This window comes from Sciurus vulgaris, assembly GCF_902686455.1.
Source record: "Sciurus vulgaris genome assembly, chromosome: X".
NCBI classification, from domain to species: domain Eukaryota; kingdom Metazoa; phylum Chordata; class Mammalia; order Rodentia; family Sciuridae; genus Sciurus; species Sciurus vulgaris.
The window spans coordinates 12,052,929-12,080,369 of NC_136471.1; the positions used below are offsets into that span (position 1 = coordinate 12,052,929).

At 38.4% G+C, this 27,441-nt stretch overlaps 1 protein-coding gene across 1 annotated transcript; it reads left to right on the forward strand.

Moving 5' to 3' along the window:
* Positions 1–24,082: 24,082 nt before the first annotated feature.
* On the forward strand, positions 24,083–27,001 carry LOC306651048 (melanoma-associated antigen 8-like; the record flags this gene model as incomplete). Its single annotated transcript, XM_079123594.1, has 3 exons — positions 24,083–24,226; positions 25,940–26,109; positions 26,218–27,001. 3 exons carry the CDS (start codon positions 24,083–24,085, stop codon positions 26,999–27,001), a joined length of 1,098 nt encoding a protein of 365 aa, XP_078979720.1.
* Positions 27,002–27,441: the final 440 nt, after the last annotated feature.

Below are 27,441 nucleotides of genomic sequence, written 5' to 3' on the forward strand. Positions count from 1 at the left end.
AATTCTATGAAAAACAACGCATAACACAGAGTAGGAATGGCAGGTATCCAAGTCTCACATCAGATTTGGGTGAGATAGAGATCCTGTCTTAAATAATGTTTCCAACAAAATAATTTCCACCGACAAAGAAGTAGAATAACAGTTCTGCCATATATCTTCTGGAGAGACTATCCCTAGGGAATGTGATGTACAAATATACCTGTGTGTTTGTGCATGTGTGTGTGTGTTTGTATTCAATTTGTCTTGCTGTTGTTTTGCTCCACAATAAAATAGCAGTGCTCAATACATTTTGATTTGAAGAGAATGGCAACAATTTATGATATTGAATCACTGTGTGAAGTCAAATAACTTTGGGCTAGGTTTCAGGAAATAGGACAGTAAAAAGGTCATGTTTTACAGCTAAAATTTACTCTGCTATAATTTTGAATAATAAATCATTGTGGAACTTACCAAAAGTTCAAAGCTGGGTTGTTCTATGGTTACCATAGTGAATATCAAAGAACTTGAAGGTTAATTGTAATCCATTTAAAAATAAAGCTATGTTATAAATTGTATAATTATTACTATTCATAATATTGTGATTTTTTTCCAATACCTAGGGAATGCAGTGTGTTAATGCATATACTTATGTACATAAACAAAAGGTGACGGCCACATTCCCTTGTGTGAGCCTTAATATAAAAAGCCTTGAATAGTTATAAAAAGTGAAAACAGAAACAGATTTGCCTGACTGAATTATATTCAGGAAGCGATGAGAAGAATGCATGCCTTTCAAAGCACTGAAAGCATTTAATTAATGAGAAATTGAGTTTCGACTCTACAGGGATGGAAATCTTGACCTTGCTACCCTGTCTCCATTCTGTTGTTTATAATTCTCCTACCACCTCAACCTCTTGATTGGACATCCTCTCCTGTCTTTACTGATACTGGCTATTCATCACTTTTCTTAAAGCCCTCTAGAAATAGATGTTACTCGTGTTTTCCATTCCCCAACTACTTCAAGATCAAGTGTCTTTGTCCTAACTCTAGGCCAATATCTTACCATGCACATGTAAAAGTTGCTGCCTTTTGAAGACTCATGGCATTTAATTATACTACCTTCTGAACCCCCTTGTTATTCTGACTACTATCTTGTTGGTCCATACCCTATCTCAGGATGAGCAAACTTTTAGTTCATGGTTCACATATATTCTGCTTTATTTTTATTTTTTAAATATTTTTAGTTGTAGATGGGCACAATACCTTTATTTTATTTACTTTATTTTTATTTTATTTTTATGTGGTGCTGAGGATCAAACCCAGTGCCTGACACATGCTACGCAAGCACTCTACCACTGAGCCACAACCCCAGCCCTCTGCTTTATTTTTAAAATAAAGTTTTACTGGTATATAGTAATGCCCATTCATTTATGCAGTATGTGTGAATGCAGAATTGAGTAACTGCAAAAGAGACCATTTGACCTAGAAAGCCAAAAATATTACTCCCTAGCCTGTTATTGAAGTTTCCTGACATTAAGTTATTTAGCATACTTTCATAGTTCTTTTTGCAAACACTTATCCTCTTTCATAGCTTTAAAACAATCCAAAGAGCACTTTTTTTTTCTTTTTTTTTTTTTTATTGTAAACAAATGGGATACATGTTGTTTCTCGTACATGGCGTAAAGGCATACCATTTGTGTAATCATAAATTTACATAGAGCAATGTTGTTTGATTCATTCTGTTATTTTTTCCCTTCCCCCCACCCCTCCCACCCCTCTTTACCCTCTATACAGTAGTTCCTTCCTCCATACTTGCCCCCCTCCCTAACCCTAACTTTAACCCTTCCCTCACTTTTGAGTGCTTCGACTTCTTCATTGTCAAAGTTCATCACATGTACACTTGTTTCTTTTTGGCAGGGGGTACTGGGGATTGAACCCAGGGGTGCTCTATCCCTGAGTCACATCCCAGCCCTTTTTATTTTGAGACCAGGTCTCACTAAGTTGCTTATAACCTCCCTTAGTTGTCGAGGCTGGCTTTGTGATCCTCCTGTCTCGGCCTCTCCAGCTGCTGATATTACAGGCATGTGCCACCATGCCTGGCTATATCTATGCTTTTTGAATCACTCACTCCAGGGACTATCTTCCAGATCTTGTCAACACCTGAAACTGCTTCATTTCTTTAATCTTAAACTTAAATATCCCATTCTGTGACCATAAGTTCACTTGTTCTGTTCTCCTTTGTCAGGGAAATCAATCTATGTTGGGAGAAATCCTAGTTCTTGGCTCGCAGCGGTTAATGTCTCAAGTGTGTAAACTTGCAGGGAGGAGCGTTCTGCTTCTCTTGCCTAGGAAAGTAAACAACTGCCCCAAGTTGACCTGTGTTACCAAGGGAACCTGTATAGGAGCCTGGTGGTCTGAACCCTCATGGCACATTGTGATTGGGCAAGAAACCTATAAAATGCATGGCTATTCCCACAATAAATGAGTTTGCAGGCTGCTTGCCACAAGCCTGCATCCACCCAACTCCTGGAGTTTGGGATATTGACTCCGTGGCCATTCCCTGCACCTGCACTAGCCTGGTATTCCTACAAATCTAGAGATGGATTTGAGAAATATCTACATAAAACTTATAGTTGTCACATTTACAGCCCAGTTGTGCCAGAGTAGTGGGGTAAAGCCAGAGTAGTGGGGTAAGTTGTCGGGAAAGCCAAAGAAAGAGCCTTGAGAATGCTTTGTTGACATGTGGCTTATCGGGGGAAGCTTACAGATCAGTGACTGCTCCAGGAACAGATCAGTGGCAAAAGACTGTACAGACAGCACCTCCATGCTTCAAGGTGCTTCACCAAGTGGCACATCCATCCCTCACAGTACTTTGTCCAGTGGTGATAAATGGATGAGTGATATGTGACCTTCCCACAGAGCCTCCAGTTCCTCACCTGTCCTCACTCAGAGAGGGGTTTTACTTCTTAGGCTGCAGAAACAGTGACATCATCAGCATTAACTTGCTTAGTTTGCATTTATGACCAGTATCCCAACGGGCAACTGTCCCAGCATATGTGAAAGAAAGCAGCTTTCTACAGATGAACTAACTAGCATAGTTGGGAACTAACTAGACATAACTTTGGGAAATGTTCATGTTTTGAGGACTAGAGAAGTCACGCATGGAACTATCACAGAGGTAGGAAATAAGAGGGTGGACAGATAAACAAAGTATTTGGAGATTCATGGGAAGATAGCTGACAAGGGAAAAGGTGATCATAATGTCACAAGCTGCAGAGAAGTCAAAATGTGTAAGGATTAAAGCAAAGTAGTAAATGTGGTAGAAAACACTAGAAGGGATTTCATCTGAATGTAAGGACCATGGCTCATATCTTTCTTCTTAACAAAACACTTCTTGTCCTATGACTTTCATTACATGGCACAAATCTATTTTTCAGGAAACACACTTCTAAGAATAATAAATTTTCAGTTTAGAATCCAGCAATGCTTCTTAAATAACATATTTATATAAATATATATTAAATAAAATACTGAAAACCATTGAAGTCACAGATGTGTATACCAAGCAGTAAAGGTATCTTTACATTTGGCAGTCTAATTACCAGAATGAAGGCAAACCAGCAATGACAAAATAGAACAGAACCAGTTGAGTTGAACCAAAACGTCCTTGTGATCGCCTTTGTTCTGTTCTTCCCATAATTCAAGCTCTTTCTCCAGGGATCACCAACAATAAAAGTGTGATATTCTTAATTATTTGAACTCATATCACTTCTCAGCACATTGAGAAGGCTGCTTCATTTTCTTAATTCTCAGTGTTATTTGGAATAAAGAAAGTGAATTAGAGATATCAATTTTCATTCTTTTAACAGGCATTTGTTGAGGGTTTACTATGTGCTAGTCATTGTGCTTTGGTAGCAGGGGACAACTATTTCAGTGCAAATTATAAACTGGAGGAAAGAGAATATGCAAGTTTTGGAAAGTGCCAGATTTTGTTTTCATTTATGCAGCTGCTTTAAGGATGATTTGCTCCCAAAGTATAAACTGAGAATTATTTATGGAAATAATAATAAAACAAAATATTCATAAGACCATAGGATCATGAAATATTTAGCTCTCTGTGAATAATCAAACTTCACCTCTAAAGGTCCTGGTCTCTCAAAACTAAAAGGATAAGGAGTGTTTCAAAGACATAAGACATGTAAACAGAAAACAAGTGAACTAAATCCAAACCAAAACTGTTTCCTGACTGAATGCTACCTACCTGAGTAGACAAAGATAACAGCTCTCTTTTAAGTAGTACCCAGTCCTTTTAAATTGTTCTCTTTAAGTTTCTTAAGAGAGGAGCCACAGGGGAGAAAGGAGACCTCTGGGAGATCTGAAATTAGAGATTCTGCCTTCAATAAAGAATCAAGTAGAGGGAATCTAGGAAGGGGTGGAGCCAAGATGGGGAAGAGGAAGAGGAACAAGGAAAAGGAAGAATTTTTCCAACTCTTTGGAAGAGGTGACCAGAATTAGTAAGTACCACATGTGTATGGGGTGGCAGGAGAGGGAGTTGTCTGTACAAGCTGAAGCAACTAGTTATCATGAGTGCCAAACTCTAAATAAACCTTCTCAAGAGCATGTCAAGGAACCAAAGGAGCCCCATTTACAGAATCCTCAAGGATTTAGTCATTATTTACTGAGACTCTGTACGTGAAGTTTGGCAGAATGGAAAGATAGGGATGGCAACTTCATGAAGCAACCACAGAAGGTAAGGCTGAATTATGCTTTTCTTTTCTTCATCTTGTTAAACTTTCCTCTCTAACCTTTCATTGAAATAATATGTGTATACAGAAAAGTTCATGGACGTATCAATGATTGTTCACAAAATAAATATACCCATGTAACTAATGAACACACCAGACACAAAAACTACCAGCTCTCAGAAGCCCTCTCAAGTGTCTAATAAGTAATGCTGATTTACCTATACCTTTTCAAAGGATATATTGTCTTTTATTTCAGAAATTCACAATAACTATGAGGTAAAGGAGAGAAGAATAGCATGTCAATCAAGTGATATTGCAGGAACAGATTTACCTGGGGGAAATCCTTGTGTCACTCATTTATGAGTGCAACAGAATCCAAATGTACTTGTACTTTGGAAGTTAGGTGGGTTCATATGTTTATATTGTGGATAGCAAAGAGTAGTCTCAAAGCTGCTCCTACCAAGCCTCCTTAATATTTGATGAGAATCTATGAGGAGGTTAAAGGACAATCTCCTATATCATTTTGTTAGGAAAAAATAAATAAATAATGGTTCCAAGCAGAAGAAACTTGTAGACTTCTAGGGCTGACAGATTTTGCTCTAAAGTCATAAAAATGGTGTGGCGGGACCACTTCATGCTGCCCAACCCCAAGTACAAAGCCCTGTCTTTCATTAAGATTTTCTTCTGGCCCTGTGGAGATGATGTATTCTTGTCTGTTTGGACCATGCCTTATATTCAACACCCTGATCCTAACACACATTGTCTTATGCCACCTCTAGTATCATCACTTCTTTAATTGTCTCACTTCATGCACAAGAGGGTAAAGAGCTTAAAGCAGGTACAGTGAATTATAAATTATATTACGGTTTTTATGCCTCCTTTAGAAGCCCCTATACGTTCCCTTCCCCCATATATCCATACAAGTATGTATACATAGCTACATATACACAGCTTGGATCTCAGTAATGACTAGTTTTGCTAAAGTCACTTTTAATATGACAACATCATTTCATAAAACTTATTGTGTTGGTCACTATCCATGTTTATTTTCTGCTCCTCCTTCTGTAATAGGGCTCTGTAAACTGAAGATTTAAAGATGTACCCAGTCCTTTTAAACTATTCTCTAAGTATCTTTTCTCCTTCTCAGCTCTATCTTATGCTGACCAAATATACATATTCATACTACTTGGATCTCTGTCTTTGTTCTCCTCCCATGTAATCCTAAAGCTGCTGTCAGTAGGGAGAAGACAGATGTCTAAAGTAGCTGTTTTCCCAGGTTGGGCCAAACCAATAATAAATTCATTTCTCGCTTCACTACCATTTCTCTCTTTGTTAATTAGATTCTCAACGTGGCTGGTGACCAAATCTGGTCCACTGGGACCCCCAGAGACAACCCTCTGGCCCATGTCCCTGGAAACACTTCCTCAACCAATTTCTTAGAATCTAAGAGATTTTGCATGAGTATTATTAGGAATACATTCAACTTCCAGAGCCATATGAACTGTAAGTCTGTATAAGCACTACAATGATACTAGTCTTGGGGAAGAATTTCCTCACAGAAAAGACAACCAGATCAGCTTTTATCCTTATGTTATAATTTTCCTTGTTTTAAATTTCACAATGAAGTAAGGGTGAAAGATAATGAGATATTTTAAAACCACACATTGTTCCATGTGAAACAGCTAAGAGATATAGGAACATTTTCCTGTACTCGGGCTGTCTTAATAATACCTATTGGTATGGCTGGTATATGAGATGTCTCACTAAAAGTTCCAATTTTAATGCAGAAGGCAAAATGTGTACATTATGAGAGCTGTAACCTGATGAGTGAATTAATCCATTTGATCCATTAATAATTTGAATGGACTGTTGTACTTGGTGGTAACTGTAGACAGGTAAGGCACTGCTGGAAATAGTAGGTCACTGGGGTGGTGTCTTTGGGGTTTATATTTTGTCCCTGGTTCCTTGTACTCTCTCTCTACTTCCTGGCTGTCCTGAACTGAGCCACACTCTTCTGCCACAATGTTCTGCTTTGTGTGGTACACAGAGCAATAGTGTTGGCCAGCCATGTAGTGAAACTCTGAAACCATAGCCCCAAATGAACTTCACCTCATCTAAGCTGTTCATGTCATGTATTTTAGTGACCAAGATGAAAAGATGACTAACACACCTATTTATCATCCTTCCCAAATTTTTTAAGATACTTTTGTTACAAAATCCTTCTGTTTTAACTAATTCTGACACACTTAAGATCAAATTATTAATAAATCAAGTGTTGAAAGATATCAATGAATTTAAAATGATGAATAATTTAATAACTGCTAAAGTCAAAGTAGGGGATTGTAGCTATTTTTGTTGTCCTTCCATTTTTCTGACTTACATTCATTATGAATTTGGAATCTGTTAGTACCTCTCCCTCTCTTGATCTCTTTCTGTTTTGTCTAGTTCTTTCTCAGTCTCATCAACAATTAGGGGGAAAAAGTTTAGCTTGGATTACCGATTTTGCTTTATCTAAGTGTTTTACATGTTCCCATTGCTTTGCATCTGAATCTTGTGATTTATTTGTTCAAGCACTGGGGATTGAACCCAGTGACACTCTAACAGGTAGCTATATTCCTGGACCTTGCTTTTATTTTACTTTGAACTAGGGTCCTGCTAAGTTGCCAAGTCTGGTCTGGAACTTGCCATCCTCCTGCCTCCGCCTCTCAAGCAACTGGAATGACAGGTATTCACTACTGCACCTGGCTTAGCAATTTTTAATAACTGCAAGAATAAGCAAGGATCACCAGTCACATGTATATTTTAATTGACTTCCATTTCTAGGAGGCTGAATGGTCTTCTTTTGCCAATGGTAGGTCAAAGTCATAGTCAGATCTTCCATAAATCTATTTCATAAATTGGCCAAGCAATGAAAGAGTCATTACTAACTTTTTAACTATATGCTAGACATTGGTAAGACCAAACTTAACCACAGTTTCAGAGAATTTTATGATCTATCAGGAGACACTGAAAGCAGTGATAATTTTTAAATGGTAGTAAAAGACACAGTATAACCGTGAGCAATGCAAGCATGAACTGAGGAGGTGAAAGCAGGCAAAGACTTAGGAGGTTAGAAAAACTTCACAAAGGAAGTGATGACAACTGTTCCAAACTGTAAGAATACATCTTCCCAAACCCTCATATGCTCAAATGCATTCCAAAAGCATCACAAGGAAGTGAGACTAGTTTGAATCTGTCATGGATTTAGTTTTAGATCTCACAGAACAAAGACCTTCAAATTAAAGAGAAAAAGTTCTTAAAGAGCTGTGAAAGGTGGTTAATCTGCTAATTAGCATTTCAAAGGACAGCCATAGAGGGAATAGCATACAGAGGATTTGTAAAGCTGGGCATCAAATAATGTTTAGCTAGGTCTTCCTGTGTTCTTTGTAGCTGTTCAGAGATCTAATCTTCACACTCATCTCTCTTTCCCTTCTTTCCTGTTCCACCTTACTTTCCATTTTTTAATTTTTGTCTTCTATGTTCTCTCCTTTGTACAGAATTTAAGAGAAAATCTACTAGTATTTATAGATATTGGTCCAATTTCCTGACTCCATTAGTTTTCTATGATTAAAAAAATCAACTGAGTTAAACTTTTATCCTTCCCAAAGAGGAAAACCTTCCTTGAGTGGAAAAACATCAAAAAAAAAAAAAAAAAAGAGAGAGAGAGCGGGAACTCTGGAATGGGGATTGAGGCTGTGTTGAGGCCTCTACTGTGGTTGAAGGAGAGTGAGCTGGTCCTGCTTCAATTCAGCCACTGAGGTGAGCTGGCAGGTATGAATCAAGAGGTTTAACCTCCTGAGAGAAGTCTGAGGACTGTGCAAGGTTGAAGACCAACAATGGCAACAGGTCGCGGGCACAATGGAGTGTATAGAACAAGTCACTACAGTAGTAACACTTTCCTGCAGGAGATATGTTCCCTGAAACTGCAATTAGCACCAAAGAATATACACACAGTCTCTAATTTATGATAGGATGTGTGACCTATGATTTTTCAGCTTTTCAATGATGTAAAACTGTACTTCAGGGCAGCAGCAGTGAGCCTCAGGACCCAGTCAACTATGCAAAAATGAGGAAAAACAACCAATAATGCAGTCTACCATGTTGCTAAGACAGGATGTTTAGTGATCAGTTTTATTAGATGTATTTTATAATTTTTTTGATTTATCAGTTGTTTTTGGTTATATATGACAAGATTCTTGTTTTTTTTTTTTTTTTTTTTTTTTTTTTTTTTTTTTTTTTTTTTTTTTTTTTTTTTTTTTTGCAGTGCTGGGGATTGAACCCAGGGTCTTGTGCTTATAAGGCAGGCACTCTACCAACTGAGCTATCTCCCCAGCCCAACAAAATTCATTTTGATACAATTATACAAACATGGAATATATCTTATTCTAGTAAGAGTCCCATTCTTATGGATGCACATGATGCTGAGGTTAACTATGTTGTTTTCATGTATGTACATGGGAAAACTACATCAGATTCATTCCACTGACTTTCCTTAGCTTATCCTCACTCCCTTCCCTCCATTCACTATTGTCTAATCTAATGCACTTCTATTCTCCCCTTCCCTTTCCTTTATTGTGGGTTAGCTTCCATGTATCAAAGAAAATATGTGATCTTTGATTTTTTGGGACAGGCTTAATTCACTTAGCATGATAGTCTCCAGATCCATCAATTTGCTGGCAAATGTCATAGAGTCATTCCTTTATATGGCTGAGTAATACTCCATTGTGTGTATATACATATATACCACATTTTCTTTATCCATTCATCTATCAAAGGGCACCTAGGTTGGTTTCATAACTTAAATATTGTGAATTGAGCTGCTCTAAACATGGATGTGGCTGTGTCACTGTAGTATACTGATTTCAACTCCTTCGGATATATACTGACGAGTGGGATAACAGGGTCAAATGGTGGTTCCATTCCAAGTTTTTGGAGGACTCTCCATACTTCTTCCCCCACATAGTGGTTGCACCAATTTACATTCCCACTAGCAATGTATAAATGTACCTTTTTCACACATTCTCACCAGCATTTACTGTTACTTGTACTTTTGATAATTTCCATTCTGTCTAAAGTAAGATGGAATCTCAGTGTATTTTTAATTTGCATTTCTCTAATTGCTAGAGATATTGAACATTTTTTCATATGTGTGTTGACCATTTGCATTTCTTCTTCTGCAAAGTGTCTGTTCAGTTCCTTTGCCCATTTATTTGAATGGGTTATTTGCTTTTTTTTTGTTTGTTTTTTTGTTTTTTTTTTTTCCCTTGGTGTTAAGGTTTTATATATCCTGATTAATGCTTAATCTGAGGTGCGAGTGATAAAGATTTTCTCCCATTCTGTAGGCTCTCTCTTCATGTTCTTGATTGTTTCCTTTGCTGTGAAGAAGCTTTTGGGTTTGATGCCACCCCATTTATTAATTAATGATTTTAAGCTATATGTGACAAACCCAAGGCCAACATCATCCTAAATGGAGAATAACTGAAAGCATTCCCTCTAAAAACAGGAACAAGACAGGGATGGCCACTTTTACCACTTCTATTCAACATAGACCTTGAATCTCTAGCCAGAGCAATTAGTCAAAAGAATAAAATAAAAGGGATACGAATAGGAAAAGAAGAGCTATTAGCCATTTGCTGACAACACGATCCTATATTTAGAAAACCTAAAAAACTCCACCAGAAAACGTCTAGAACTCATAATTGAATTCAGCAAAGTAGGATACAAAATTAACACCCATAAATCAATTGTGTTCCTATATGCCAATGACAAATCAGCTAAAGGAGAAATTAAGAAAATCATCCCATTCACAAGAGACTAAAACATAAAATAAAATAAAATACTTGGGAATCAACCTAACGAGAGAGGTGAAAGACCTCTACAATAGAAATTACAGAATACTAAAGAAAGAAATTGAGGAAGACTTTGGAAGATGGAAACACATCCCATGTTCTTGGATAGGCAGAACTAATATTGTCAAAATGGCCATACTACCAAAAGTGCTATACAGATTCAGTGCAATTCCCATCAAAACTCTGATGATGTTTTTCATGGAAATAGAAAAGGCACTCATGAAATTTATTTGGAAAAACAAGAAACCCAGAGTAGCCAAAGCAATCCTTAGTGAGAAAAGTGAAGCAGGAGGCATTACAATACAAGACTTAAAAGTATATTACACAGCTATAAAAACAAAAGCATCATGGTATCCGACTCCAATACAGGCAAGAAGACCAATGGTACAGAATAGAAGACACAGACAAACCCACCTCAATACAGTTATCTCATACTAGACAAAGGTGCCAAAAACATACAATGGAGAAAAGATAGCCTCTTCAACAAATGGTGCTGGCAAAACTGGAAATCCATATGCAGCAGAATATAATTAAACCTCTGTTTCTCACCCTGCACAAAACTCAGCTCAAAGTGGGTCAAGGTTCAGACTAGAAGAAAAGGTAGGTCTAACACTCCAACATATCGGCTCAGGAACTGACTTTCTTAAAAAGACCCCTAAAGCTCAAGTAGATGTATTTTTGATTTAAGGTGTTTTCAATTTATGATGTATTCATCAGAATACAATGTCATCATAAACATAGTGTGTTCTATGTTTTTTCACATATACACACATCTATCATAAATTCAAATTTACAAATTAGGTATATTAAGAGATTAACAACATCATCCAATCTTCTCTTGCCCCACCTGTCACCCTCCCCTTTATGTATCATCATCCACTTATCCAAGAAAACATTCAGCCTTTCTTTGAGCCTTGCTTATTTCACTTAGCATGATATTCTCCGACTCCATCCAGTTACCAGCAAATGTCATAATTTTATTCTTCTTTATGGCTGAGTAATACTGCATTGTGTATAGATACCACAGTCTATTCATTCATCAATTGAAGGACATCTAGGTTGGGGAGGGTGGCAGGGGGAAGAGAAGAATGGAGGAACTTTGGATGGTGTAGAGGAAAATGGGGTGGGATGGGGTGGGGGAAGGAAAGCTAGACTGAGACAGACAGCAGTACCCTATGTACATGTATGATTACATGAATGGTGTGAATCTACATTGTGTACAACCTTAGAAATGAAAAGGTGTACCCCATTTATGTACAATGAATCAAAATGCAGTCTGTTAAAATAAAAAATTTAAAAATAAATTATTATAAAAGAGCTTAACAACAATAAGTAGTGATAAAATAGAACAATTATAACAATATACTATAACAAAAGTCATGGGAAAATCATTTTCAAAATACTTTATTGTGCTGTGCTCACAAGTCTTATGATAATGTGACATGATACAATGCGTACACAATGAGGTGATATGACATGAATGATGACGTGCTGTGACACAGCATTAGGGTTCCACATCAGGGAAACCTGAACACAAGCACTCTGACATCATGATGGTTGATCTGATAACTGAGACAGCTGTTAAGTGACCCATGGATGGGCAGTATATACAATGTTGATACACTGGATAAACTGATGGTACATTTCCCAAAGGGTACAGAGCAAGATGGCATGGAATTTTATCATGCTACTCAGAACAGCATGTAACTTAAAACTTATGAATTATTTATTTCTGAAACTTTAATATTTCACACCAGAGTTGATTGTAGGTAAGTGAAACTGCAGAAAGCAAAAAGTGTGCATGAGAGAGAACTACTGTATGAGACAATAATAGAAATAGAATTTCAAATAGTTGAAATGTTCAAATAATAAAAATTGACTATTTTCAAACTCCACTTGGTAAGACGTTATGACACACAAGGAAAAATGGAAAGACTTGGAGTAAATGATGCACTGTGGGATTAAAACAGTTTAATACTTTTGCTCTGTTATGCATTTTACAAAGTCTTTGAAACAGTCATATATTATCTTATTGAAAAGGACAAAGAAGAGAAAGTGAGAGAGGAGAAATAGGTGACAACCATTTCCTTCTACTCTTCTCTGAGAGAAGTATGGCTCTCTTTGCTCTGAAGCATATCAATTTCACAAAGTATAAGTAAATACCATGGACCAATTGAAACTTTGTGAAAATTACTTGAAAGCAGGATGTGAAAGGAAGTAATTTTGTCATGGTACCAGGGACTGAATCCAGGGCATACACACACAGGCAAGAACTCTAACACTGAGGTACATTCCCAGGTCTTTTTATATTGTATTGTGAGGCAGGGTCTAGGTAAGTTGCCCAGGCTGTCATCAAACATGATATTCTGCTTCCATCTCTTGAGTAGCTGGGATTACAAGCATGTGCCACCACACCCACACCCAGTGAATGTTTTATAACAGAAATCACAGAGACAAACCCACACAAATATAGTTACCTTTGACAAAAGGGTCAAAAGTGGAGAAAAGACAGACTTTTCAACAAACAGTGCTGGAGAAACCTAGATATCCATATGTAGAAAAATCACCATGCACAAAAGTCAACTCAAAGTGCATCAAAGACTTAGACATTACACCAAAACCTCTGCAACTGTTAGAAGAAAACACAGGGTCAATACTTCAACATATCGGCACAGGCGTCAACTTCAAGACTCCTGAAGCTCAGGAAATAAAGCCCTAAGTAAATAAGTGGGATGGCATCAAATTAAAAGCTTCTGCACACCAATGGAAATAATTAAGAACATGAAGAGAGAGTCTACAGAATTGGAGAACCCCCTTTGCCCCTCTGACAGGGAATTAATATCCAAAATATATAAAGAACTCAAAACACTGAACACCAAAAGTCCAAATAACATAGTCAATAAATGGGCAAATGAACTAAATAGCCATTTCTCAAAAGAATAAATGCAAATGACCAACAAATATGTGAAAAATTATTGAATGTCCCTAGCAATCAGGGAAATGCAAATCAAAAACTACAGTAAGATTTCATCTCATCTCAGTTAGAATGGCAAGCATCAAAAGCATCCAGAACATAAATAATAATAAATGCTACAGAGGAAATGGAGAGGATGGAAGACTTACATATTGTTGGTAGTATTGCGAATTACTACGGTCACTATGGAAATCAGTATGGAGACTTCTCAAAAGACTAGGAATAGAGTCACCACACAATCTAGCTATTCCACTCCTTGGTATTTTCCCAAAAGAACTGAAATCAACATATTCTAGACATACATGCATTCCAATGTTCAGAGCAGTTCAATTCACAATAGCCACGTTATGGAATCAGCCTAGGTGTCAGTGAAAGGTGAATAAAGAGAATGTAGTGTATATACATAATGAAATTCCACTTAGTCATGAAGAAGAATGAAATCATGGCTTTTGCTGGTAAGAGGATTGAACAGGAGAGCATGATGCTAAGTGAAATAAGCCACACTCAGAAAGTCAAGTGTTGGATATTTTCTCCCATGTGCAAAAGCTAAGGTGGTGGGGGTGGGGGAGGAATGAAAAAACAGGGATCTGAAGAAAATAGAAGGGTCACCAAGAGAGTAGAAGAAGGGGATTGGGAGGGAGGGAGGAGGAGGGGAGGACATGGGGAAGTATTGGTGAATAAAATATACAAAATTATACTATGTTCATGTAAAAATATTCCATAATGAATTCTGTTTTATATATACTTACAATGTACTAACACATTTGCATATGTACACACACACACATATATATGGTAGACCAATTCTATAGAGAGAAAAGGAAGGGGATGAGGGAGAAAGGAGGGGAGGGAAATAAAATGAGCAAATTATGTTTTGTGCATATATGAATATGTTACAATGAACCTCACTCTTTTGTGTAATTATATGTAATTATACTTCCCTAATTAAAAAAAATTAAGGATGTGAATAAAACTGATGGAATAAGGAAGCTTGGAAAACTCTCATCCATAAAAGCAATGAGAAAATTAACAAAAATGAGCAGAATCAACATTTTCAAAACTCTGTGCCTTAATCAAAGACTGACAAAATTCCACAGACCATTTATTAAAGAAATAAAACTCAATCTAAGTAGCAACGGTAAATATAATGACACTATAACTGTCCCTATTCCCATATCCGCCCCATGTTCCAATTCCAAAGAAGCCTGAAAACCAATAGCCTGGAAGCCTCTAGTAGGGGGAAGAACAGGGTTGGACTCTTTCTAGGACTCATTCTGAGAAATTTGTCATTATTTGAACTATGGAGTCCTTCCCTGGGTGACTTTCCCAGATGGTTTTCACTTAAACTGTCTCAAATCTCCTGCAGTAGGAAATCATCTGGCTCATTTGTCCCGTGTATCACTGTCCATTACAATACACGATTGAAAAGGATAGGAAATTTTCACTGCTGTATTCTGAGCACTGACAGTCTAGTATGTCATATGTGTGTATGCATGTGTAAAAAAAATTATATGTACATATGTAAATACATATCAATAAGATAAATGCATACTTTATTAGTGGAAACACATTTAGTGACTACTGCAATGGAGACAGTATTAACTAATTTGCATGAATTAATTTTAGCAAAGGTATTAATTATCCATTTTGAGTGATTAGTTATACTTTGTGAATTCAAATAATTTAGGTTTTTCAGGGAAACATCTACACTAACCTGAGTATTTCATAGACATATTCTTTAATACAGAAAAATGTAACAATAGCAGTAAAGTCTACTGTTATCAAAAAAATGTCAAAATGTATGCAACCTATTTTTGTACAATAAAGAATCCATATTCACAATTCAGATGGATTATCTGATATTTCTTCAGCAAAGGAAGGCTCAGGCTTGTCTTAGTCTGAAAGACATTAGTTTATGCAATTCCAGAGACCAACAGTTTACTCAAATCCGCACAGGTTGAGTAAAGGTCATGGGGAAGCTCATTTTATTTCACTTCTAATTGAAATGAGAGAAATACCTTAAGTAGGTGGCCTTTTCATAAAATCAACAATCTCTAAAACATCATTTCTTGCAAACAATCAGTTTTATATTTTATGTTTATTTCTAAATTACTTGCAAATACTTTTAATTTTACATAAATGCATTATTTGTGGTCATATTCAACTATTTTGTTTTGTGGTCTTTTGTTATTCTTCTCCAATTCCCCCAATTCAGTCATACTCTGCCTGGTAACCCATGTTAGAAAATGTGTATACATATTTTTGATACACATGTACATACACACATTCACACCTATGCATATCACTTTTAAATAGGAAAAAAAAAAGGAAGAAAAAGAGAAAATACTTGAAAGAAGTCAGAGGAAAAAGAAATTTCCCTATAGACATAGAGTTAAGAATTACTGTGGACTTTTTTCTCAGAAATCACATAAGCAAGAATAGAATAGAATATTTAGTGTTGAAAGAAAAAAAAATCTCACCACCCGAGAGTTCTATATCTAGTGAAACTCTCCATTAAAAGTAAAAAAGACACAAAACCTTTCTCAAACAAAACTAAAAGAAATGAATACAGCATGGCCCCAGGATACAAGGTCAACCAAAAAAACCAATTGCTTTATAATATACCTGCAATAAACAATTGGGATTTGAACTAAAAAATATCATTCACAATAGCACCAAAAATTGAAATACTTAGGTATAACTCTGTGAGATCACTATGTTGGAAACTACAAAGCACTAACTAAAAATTGACTGGAGTTCTAAACTGATGAATGGACAGCTATTTCATATTTCTGGATCAGAAGCCACAATGCTGTCAGTAGGTCATTTTTTCCAAATTTATCTATGGATTCAACACAATTTCGATCAAAATTATAGGAAGCTATTTTCTAGATATGAACAACCTGGTTCTATAATTCACACGGGAAAGTAAAGAATCAAATATCCAAAGAATATTAAAGAAAAAGAAAACTATGACTCATATTAACCAATCTGAAGACTAACTAAAAAGTTGCCATAAGGATGCTTATATTATCAAAGAATATACAAAGAGGTATATGGAACTATTAGAATGAAGCTCAAAAATAGACCATGAAAATACAATCAACTGATTTTCAATAAGGTGAATTACAAATCAATGGAGAAAATAGTCTTTCAGCAAATGCTATCTGAACAATCAATAGACAAAATGAAAAAAGAACCTAGATAGAACTTATTCCATTCATGAAAATTAACTCAAGATAAGCATAGAACCTGATGTGAAGTACAAGATTACAACACTTCTAAAGGTAAATATAAGAGAAAATTTACTTTGCTTTATATTTTCTCTTGAATGTTCAGATAGAATGTTAGAAGTATGAAATAAGACCATGAAAGAAAAATTGGTTAGTTGAAGTTATTGAAAATAAGCACTGGTTGGCTATAAAAGACAATGCTACAAGAAGGAGAAAACAAGCTACTAACTGGAAGAAAATCTTGATATAAAAGAGAGCTGATCAAGGATATTTACTTCATATACACATAGAGTTCTTTAAGGCAACAAAAAGAAAACAAGCCATCCATTAAAACTGATGGAAGATATAAACGGACACTGAATCCCAGCAGATACAGAGAGGACTAATAAGCATATGTAAAGATACTTGAGATCATGCCATTAAGAAATTATAAATTAAAACAACAATGAAGTAACCACTACATACCTACTGGAATGGTTAAAATTCAAAACACTGACAAAACCAATTGCTAGCAAAAATGTAGACTCACTTGAACTCCCATTCATTGCTTGTAAGAATACAAAATGGTACAGCCACTTTGGAAGGCAGTTTGTGTTGTTTACAATGCTGATCACTTTACCACACTATCTAGCCTTCCTGTTCCTAGACATATACTCAAATGAATTGAAAATCCATGTCCAGAAAAAAAAAAACTTGCACATGAATATTCACAGAAGCTCTATTGATAATCACCCAAAATTGGAGCAACCAAATATCTGTCACTAGATGAATGGTTATATATCTAGGGTACATCAACACAGTGGAATACTATAAATCAATACAAAGGAATGAAATATCAAGTAAGGCAAAGACATGGATGAATCTTAAATGCCTAAGTGAAATGGAGCCATCTGAGAAAATATGGAATGCTTCCAATTATATGATATTTTTGAAAAGGCAATAATAAAAAGACTATAAAATTACCAGAGATTGCTAGGGGAAAGAAGTAGACTATGTTAAGTAAAAGTGGTTTATTGGGGGAATAAAATTTTTGGTATACTAAACTACAATGGTGGATACATGACAATTTTATTGTCAAAAGCCATATATCATTATGGCACAAAGAGTGAATCTCATTGCAGGTAAATAGGATGTTGGAGGTGCCAGAATGCAATAAACACTATAAAAACAACCATCTACCTGTACTACACATGTATGAAACAACCTCACCCAAGGGTATGGAGACAAAAGGTGTTAACCTTTCAACTTTGGAAGTGAGTAACTTTGTGATTAGATTCTGTAGACTAAATCAAAAGTTCTGTGAATAAGAGCCAATCTCTAATTGATAAAGTTATTTCCCAAGGTAGGTCACATATGCAATAATAATTCTGAAACCACCATACAGGTATACTGGAATTTAAAAATTAGCTAAATAAAGGAGACAGGTTTCTCATTATTGGGTTAGAATGTTAGAGACAAAAAAAAATCAAGTGGCTAAAATGATCCTTGTGGTCATGGACTGAAGTAGGAGACTTCATTATGAAAGTATGAATTCATGTTCAGCTGAATATAGATACATGTATGTTTATAGATAAGTATAGATATTTGTTTGTAACAGGTTAATATACACATATTTCTTTGCTCTATCAGCAGAGAGGGCATAGAAGCAATGATACCCTGGTAGCAAATATAACTAGAGCCAAGATTTGACATTATAGTCCAATGGAAGAAATCAGTGCTCTGTAGAGAAATTAATTCAAAGACTGTGAGAATGCAAAATAGTACATCTTATAGTGTCAGAAAATACAGGAATGCCCCCCAAAGTATAAACAAAAACTCATGAAGCAGGATTGTCAAAGGGTCATGGAGGCAAGTGAAAGAGCTCCCACTGGCCAGAGCTGGAACATTTGAGCAATTAAATGAACTATTAAATTTTAACCTGAAGCATAAAAGATATTTATGAAAAAATAATTGAATAAATATATGAATAGAGAAATTTTTTAATAACTTCCTGTGCAGAAGATTTCCAATGTATTTATGTAGATACTATTATTCAAGGAGGTAGAACATAAATCTGTACTGTTTAAATGCAGGCTGCACATAGTGACTTCTTTGTAAAGAGGCCCATATACATATCCAAAGGAGTTAAAATCAGCATACTACAGCAATGCAGCCTCATCAATGTTTATAGCAGCACAATTCACAATAGCTATGGAACCAACCTAGGTTCCCTTCAATTAATGGACAAAGAAAATGTGGTATATATATATATATATATATATATATATATATATATATATAATGGAATATTACTCAACCATAAAGAAGAAAGAAATTATGGCATTTGCCAATAAATAGATGGAACTGGAGACTATCATGCTAAGTGATATAAGCCAATCCCCCAAAACCAAAGGTGAAATGTTCTTTCTGATATGTGGATGCTAACACACAAAGGGCAGAGGGAGAATAGAAGTTCAGTAGATTAGAAAAAGGGGAACGAAGGGAAGGGAGGGGGGACAGGATTAGGAAAAATAGTGGAATGAATCTAACATGACTTTCCTATGTACATATACATACCACAATGAATCTGGACATCATGTATATCCACAAGACTAGGATCCTAATTAGAATAAGATATACTCCATGTATGTATAAATATGTCAGAATAAACTCTACTGTCCATAACTAAAAAGACAAAATAAATAAAAAGAGTACCATATAGAAAGTAGGAAAAAAAGAGTGAGTTTACTATGGATAAATCTGACAAATACTATCTCAGTCAGGCAATTATCATTGGTATCAAGAGTAATAAGTTATACTGATAACTTTATTTTTCTAAAGATAGTATTAGAAAAATGTGAAAAATATAATGTGCAGATTAGGTGAAAATATTTATAAACTCCCTATATGGTCAAAGGACACTTCCTAAATAAATACAGAACTAATAAACTCAAGTTGTCTTTAAAAAGCAATGGAAATATGCAAGTGATTAGTCACTGTACCAAATAGGTTATACAGATCACAAAATGCATATGAAAGGTACCTGACATCATTTGTTACTAAGGAAATGTAAACAAAAACCACAGAAGATTACACGCTTTTGAAAATGGCTAAAATCCAAAACTCTAAAAATTACCCGATGCAAAGGAGAACATAGAGGACCAGAAATTTTCATTCTTCATTGGTTATAATGAAAAATGGTACAGCCTCTTCAGAAAGGTAATATTTTATGATCCTATTTTATGAGATTCTATAAAATGTACCACTATAGATAGAAAAAATGACCACAGTACTAAAGGATTAGGAGGGACTGTGCCAATATAAAGGGAATGTTTTTGGAATTCAAGGTCAATGGAACTGTCTTGTATGATCATTGGAGGCTAAGTATAGGATTCTATGCTTTTATTAAAACAGAGATTTACACTATAATGTGTTGGAGTCTTTAGCCCCCTTGCTCTTCTCGACCAGCGACAAGGGAAGGGGACACTCCCCAACAAGGCCAGGCGGGGAAAGGTAGGACCCACTGACCACCTGCACCCAGCCCTCTAGGCCGAGGACCATCAGCCACGTCAGGGAGACCCGTCATAGCAGGAACTCGTTTATTGAGGAAGTCACACAGCTTTTATGTAGGGTGGGGGCTAGGCGGGAACCAATCAGCTTAAAGGTCAGCAAGACACGGGGGGTTCACACAGGTGAGAGTCCCATGGGACTACATGGCAAGCACGAGCTGATCACGTTCACGGAAATGTTGTTAACCAATCCCTGACGGTGGTCCGATTCATCGTCATTAACTATTGAAACCACCTTTGAGGCCTTGATCTTGCTCACTTGCCAGGGAGTAAGGAGTCAGCCTGAGTTAGTTAACAAGTCATTAGTCCCAACAACAATGAACACTGATGTATGCTAGTTAAAAAGAAAAAGTAAGCCTGTACTCCCCACATGGGGACAATCTAGCAGTGGTTCCCTAGTAAGTGAAGGGTCTCAGACTTGTTCAGGGTGTCTGTAGTTAGCACAATATGACCCCGTCGTGATTTTTCTGGAATACTACTGTCCAGGTTATATTTCTTGGATCTCCAGAATTTTAGATCAATGGAGAGGCAGGTGCACAGGGGAATGAACAGATCATTGGCCTGGGTAACTTTGTTCCAAGCTAGCTCTAAGTTTCTATCCTGCTCTTTAAAGTAAAGGTCCATAAATATACATCTGTGTCTGAGGCCTGAGTCTGAAGGAGCTGCCTTTTCCTCTCTTTTTTCGCCCCTCATTATCACCTCCACCTACTTGGCCACTGACTTGACCAATGATCCAGATGAAACTAATCCTTTCTCTTCCAGACTTACTGATCCTCTAATTGACCCATACTGCCAGTTTTCTTGATGATAAAATAAACTAAGATCCACTTTGTTTTGTGAATGATTTTATATTATGATATAAAATTGATTTTTAAATTTTACAATATATTTTTTAAAAGTATTTAATGTGCCTAGAAAAGATTCATTTATCTAGGGGATGAGAGGGCTCCAGTTAGTTTGTTTTCTACATGAATACCCAGCTATTCCTCTGTTAGTTATTTTTAAAACTTCTTTCCACACTTCTCTACACTTGTATCTTTTTCACAAGTCAAATCTTGGTATATAAGTGGCTGTTTTCCAGGACTTTTTATTAAACTTCAGTGGGCTATTTGTCAAACATGATTCCCAAATCACAAATGCATTATTACAGCTTTTTAGCAATTCTTAGTATCCAGTAGAGTTATTGCTCTTAGCTTTTATTTTCTCAAGAATACCTTGGCTATGTTTGACCATATGTATGACTTTCAATTTCAGAAACATATCAAGTTTACACATACATTCACATATAAAACCTTTGGCTTTTTAAAACTGACATTAGTAGTTAAACACTACATTAATTTTGTAAAGAACTAACATGCTTGCAATATTGAATCTTCATATTCATAATATTTTATGTAATATTTATATAGGGCTTCATCCTTTTATCTAGTAATATTTTTATATTTTTTCTGTAAATTGTTTAACCACTTTTGGTAAATAGATTCATAGGTATTTGATATTCTGGTATGATAGTTATGAGTTGTATTTCTTTGACTTTTCTTTTCCTTCTATTTGTTTCTATAAGAAACTTAAGTTCATTTTATGTTTATTGATTTCATACCTGGGAAACTTGTATACTGTTTTAAAATTAAATAATTTTACTTTACTTCTTCTGGATTTTCTTCATACACAGCCTAAGCATGTGTTCCTCATAGAAGCATTGTTTCTTATCCCTTTTATCATTTGTGCTTTGCAATATTACACTGGCTACTCCCTGAATTAGAATATTGAATAGAAATTGTGATAGCACCAATCCTATTTTAGTTACTAATAGTAAAAATCTCCAAGTCATCAGGATGCTTGCTGTAGAGTTTTCATACATATTCTTTATCTAGCTCATTATCATTTTTATCTGTAAACTTTTTAGGATAATTATAATTTACAGAAAAATTACAAAGAGCACAGAAAGTTCTGTATATCCCATATCATATGCACTGTGCACAGTATCAACATGACTTATTAATGATGATGTTAACTTGATCAACTTTTAAAGTTATGTTTGTCAGGTTTCTCCACACTAAATCACTTCTGTTCTTCTGTGTCATATATTAAACTTTGGAAGGAGAGGGGAAACCCAAAACTTGTCAGTCATCAAGATGAGGATACTAATAGAATTCCACACCCCAGTAAAGGAAGCCACACAAAATCCAGCCCCCTATGTGGACTAAGTACTAGCAGCCCCTGAGGCATGCTGGAATACTCTGACGTCTCCTGACTTCTGCTTCGGGTGGTCAAAAGACATGAAGACCTTGCGTTCATTGGTCCTACTGTAGATCAGGCAAGAAGAGGATACTCAGACATTTCCAGGTATCATCATCAGAAGGACTGTTGGGACATCCCATCCCAGAAACAGGGGAACCCACAAAAGACCAGCTCTGCCTTCAGTCCTGGGAGGCACCAGGCAGGAAGGTCAGGTAGTGACAAGAGCCTACTTTACTCCCTCTTCAGGAGTATGAGGGAAGTAGAAACTTTATGGGAACATCTTCAGATCAGAAGAGGGAGATAGTTCAGATCCTATATGAAGTAATATGAATACCTTAAGGTAGACTTAAGGTAGACTTAGAATGGGTCACCCTCCATTCAGATACAGGTTGCCAGGGCTCTCTCCTGTTCTGGAGACGCCCTGTTGCTGCACAGTATATGGAAGTGACACTCCCTCTCTTCCACTCGGATCATCTTAAGGAGGGGAGGGGCTTGTGAAGAGGATAGAATTCACATAGAGGGAGGCACCCAGGCAGTGCCCTGAGTTAAGAGGAGGACTCTCAGAAAAGATGACCCGAAACTTGTGAAGGGCAACAATGCCCTTCCTCCCAGCTCCTTCCCTGCCTTGCCCCTGCAGTCATCCTTGGGAGGCCCCAAGCGGCACCCCGCATATGCTTTTTTTTTTTTTTTTCTTTTTCTTACTTTAGGAGTCTATGGAGCTTAAGTGGGAATACTAGACCTCTGGTAAGCTGAGGAACTAGGAGTGAGGAGTATTCTTACTTCACAAAGAACAGTGGTCCCACACAGCCCTTGGTATCAGCCCCAGGAAGCCTTGGTCAGAGTCACTGGATATACCATTTCCTGACTTCCACTAGGGGATTCTGAAGGGTATGCGTTCAGATCAGCCGAGGGAAGAGCCCTAGTCCTGACCAGTCAGCAAAGGGAAGACCCTTACTCCACCGAAAATGCAGGCCCCAACCCCGCCCTATCCCTCCAGTTGCTCCTGGGAGGCTCCAGATGGTGTCGCCACTCCGCGATTTCCCGACTTCCACCTGGGGCCCTTGAGGGGCGTGGCTTCAGATCAGCAGGGGGAGGAGCCCTGATCCTGGCCAATCATCAAGGGGGAGACCCCAGGGGCAGACCAAGAGCCCCTCCCCACAGATAACACAGGCCCCAACCCCGCCCTATCCCTCCAGTTACTCCTAAGAGGCTCCAGTTGGTGTCGCCACTCCTCGGTTTCCCGACTTCCACAGGGGCCTCTGAGGGGCGTGGCTTCACATCAGCAGAGGGAGGAGCCCTGGTCCTGGCCAATCATCAGGGGGCCCCTCCCCCCACACATAAAGCAGGCCTCAGCCCCTCCCTGTCCCTGCAGTTGCTCCTGGGAGGCTCCAGGCGGTGTTGGTCCTCGCAAGGGTTCCTGGCTTTCACGTGGGGAGTCTGAGGAAGGTGAGGCATTTTGTGAGGGGGCTACATCATGATCAGCACAGGAGGAGCCCCCGGGCTGGCCGATGATCAAGGGGATGGCCCCGAGGGAGGATCCAGGGCCCCTTTTCCCACAGATCTAGAGGGCTGCAGTCCCGCCATGCGGGAGCAGCTGTCCCTGGGAAGCCTCAAGCAGGTTCACTGGATGTGGTGGGGTCCGACTTCCATGTGGTGATTCTGAGGGGTGTGGCTTTCACTTCATCAGAGGGTGGAGTCTTAGGGTTAGCTAATATTTAAGAGGAGGACCCCAATAGAGAACTCGGAACTCCTCCCACATGGCGGTTCCCAGCCCCACCCCTCCCTTGCTGCCAGCCCTGAGAAGACGGTCGAGTTACCGGATGTGCTATTTCCCGACTTCCCCCTGGGAATCTGATGGGTGTGGCTTCAGATCAGCAGAGGGAGGAGCCCCAGGCCTGACCAGTCATCAAAGGGGAAATGATAGGGGAGGACCGAGAGCCCCTCCCACCACAGATGAAGTGGGCCCCAGCCACATAATCCCTGATCAGTTGTCCCTGGAAGTTCTAGGCAGGGTCCCTGGTTGTTTATTTCCCAGCTTCCTTGTCAGGCATCTAAAGGAGGTGAAGGTTTTTGTGGGAGGGCTAGATCTGTATCACTATAGGGAAGAGTCCAGGTCTGGCCAATCATCAATCATCAGGTCTGGCTGAATCTTCCTTCAGGGATGATTACGTGATCTACATCAACAGGAAGCTGAGGACCCAGCCTGGCCTTACCCTTGCCTGGGTCGTACAGGGTTCCAAGGAAAGGGCTGTCATTTTTCCCATGAGACAAGAAGATGAAAACCTGAGGGAAGCATCCTCAATACATACAACAGGCAGTGCAGGCCCTGTTAGGAATGGATAGTGTTTTGAGGACTGAGGTTAGTTCCCACTTTGGCACAGAGTATCACAGATTCCTATCATGCTCTTCATGATGTCTGTAGTGAAACTCATTCAATCCCATCAGGCTGAGCTGCCTCCTCCTCACTTCTGACTCAGAGGTATCCCCAAATGAGGGCCTTGATCTGAGTGGCTGAGGGCAAGCTAACAGATGGAGCTGGGTCAGATTAGCAAAGAGAAGATTCCTAAGCCTTGATAGGCATTGATATGAGGACTAAGGAGGCTAAAGGGTCGCATCTGCACTAAAACACATGTGACAGTAGCCCTGACATGCCCCTGCTGTCAGTCCTGGGAAGATTCACAGTAAAGCAGTCAAATGTGTTGTCACCTTACATCTTCCTTTTGGCCTAACAGATGTGAACTCCTAATAGTTTTGCTTCAGGTCAGCACAGGGCTGGGGACATGGCCCTATCTGAGAAAAGATGAAGACCCTGAGTGAACACTGAGGGAACCATCCACCCTAGAATTGTGGGGTGGAGGGTCTAACAGAATCTGACTCTACTTTGTCAGCCCCAGGAGGTACTCTGTAGTTTGAGGGGACCCCTCAATTCCTCTTATAGGGCCTCCAGGAACTCAGAAGTGAAGACTTCAGTCTGTGGTACACATTATAAGGTCAGCAGAGCAGAGGAGGCTCGGTGCTTGGAGTCAAGGTGAGGAACATTTTCAATGTGTGCCAAGGGCCCTATCCCTGAAACAGAGGGAACCCCACAGCAATGGACCCCACCCTCCCCATCGTCAGCCCTGGAGCCTCACACTCTGCCCTTTGGCTGTGTCATGGGGACTTTCTCATGTCCTCCTACAGGTTCCTAGTGCACAGGCCTGCCAGAAAGACAGCAGACCTGAGAGGCTCTAGGACATCACCTGGAGAGAAGACCTGTAAGTGAGCTTTTGTCAGAGTCATCATGGGTGAGTTTTTCACCTAAGGACACTCACACTGTCTCTCTCACCCCTAGGCCTGTGGGATCCCATCACCACACTCCTGCTCACACTCCTGCCTGCCACCTCCAACAGGAAGAATCATCATGCCTCCCTCTCCAAAGCGTCCACGCCTCACCTTGGAGCAAGATCTCCAGGACCAGAATGAGTCAGAAGAGCTGGTGACTACACAGGCTCCTGCAGTTGAGCAGGAGGATACCTCATCCATTTCATCTTCTTTTCACTTTTCCTTCCCCTCCACCTCCTCTTCCTCCTCTCCCTCCTCTCTCTCCTGTTCCTATTCTGTGATCCCAAGCACCTCGGAAGAAAAAGAGGTGTCTACTGCTGGAATAGCGAGTACTCCCCAGAGTCCTCAGGGCTTCTATTCTTCCTCCACTTCATGTAGCAAGTTAGATGTAGAATCCAGAAGCCAAGAAGTTGAGGGTAGTGAATCCTTCATTAGTGATGTGCTAGACAAGAAGGTGGATGAGTTAGTACAGTTTCTCCTCTTCAAATATCAAACAAAGGAGCTCGTCATAAAGGCAGAAATGATAAAGATTGTCATCAAAGAATATAAAGACCACTTTCCTGTAATTTTTGGGAAAGCTTGTAAGTTCGTAGAGCTAGTCTTTGGCATTTCTGTGACAGAAGTGGACCCTAACAATCACACCTATATCATATATGACACACTTGACCTCACCTATCATGGAATGCTGAGTGATGACCAGGGCATGCCTAAGATTGGTCTCCTGATATTTATTCTGAGCACAATCTTCATGGAGGGCAACTGTATCACTGAGGAGAAGATCTGGGAGGTACTGAAGGCAATTGAGATATATGCTGGAAGGGAGCATTTCATCTATGGGGATCCTAGGCAGCTCATCACCAAAGAGTGGGTACAAAAAAAATACCTAGAGTACCATCAGGTGCCAGATAGTGATCCTGTATGCTATAAGTTCCAGTGGGGTCCAAGAGCCTGTGCTGAAGCCAACAAGAAAAAAATCCTGGAGTTTTTGACCAAGCTAAAAGATACAATCCCTAGTTCCTTTCCAGCCTGGTACAAAGAGGCTTTGAAAAATGTGGGAGAGCCTAGGCAGTAATTGGTGCTGCGGATGACACTAGGGCTATGACAGTACAAGCTCCAGTGTCGTGGGCAGCAACTTCTGCCCTGAGTGAAGTCTGAGGCAGAATTTCCAGACTGTGTTTGAAAAGGGCAGTCAAGGTTCTGGGTAATGAAGGGCCATGGTGGGGCTGGAGGGAATGCGGTGTTCTCTGTGTTCCTGTTTTATATAGGTGACGTCAAGATTTATCTTTTTTGGAGAGAGTGTTTTTCAAATAATTTTCCTTTTAATAGCATGTTTAATTAGCTTCAGAATCTTAGTTTAGGAGTATTATTCATGCATTTATTACTGGTTTTTTGCTCAAAAGTAAGAATTTGGTGTGTTATAAAAACAAATTGATAAATCTTTCATCTTACTTTTATGACCTGGAACAAGATAATGTGGCACTGGAATAGGAATTTTCTTGCAAATGTAAATGA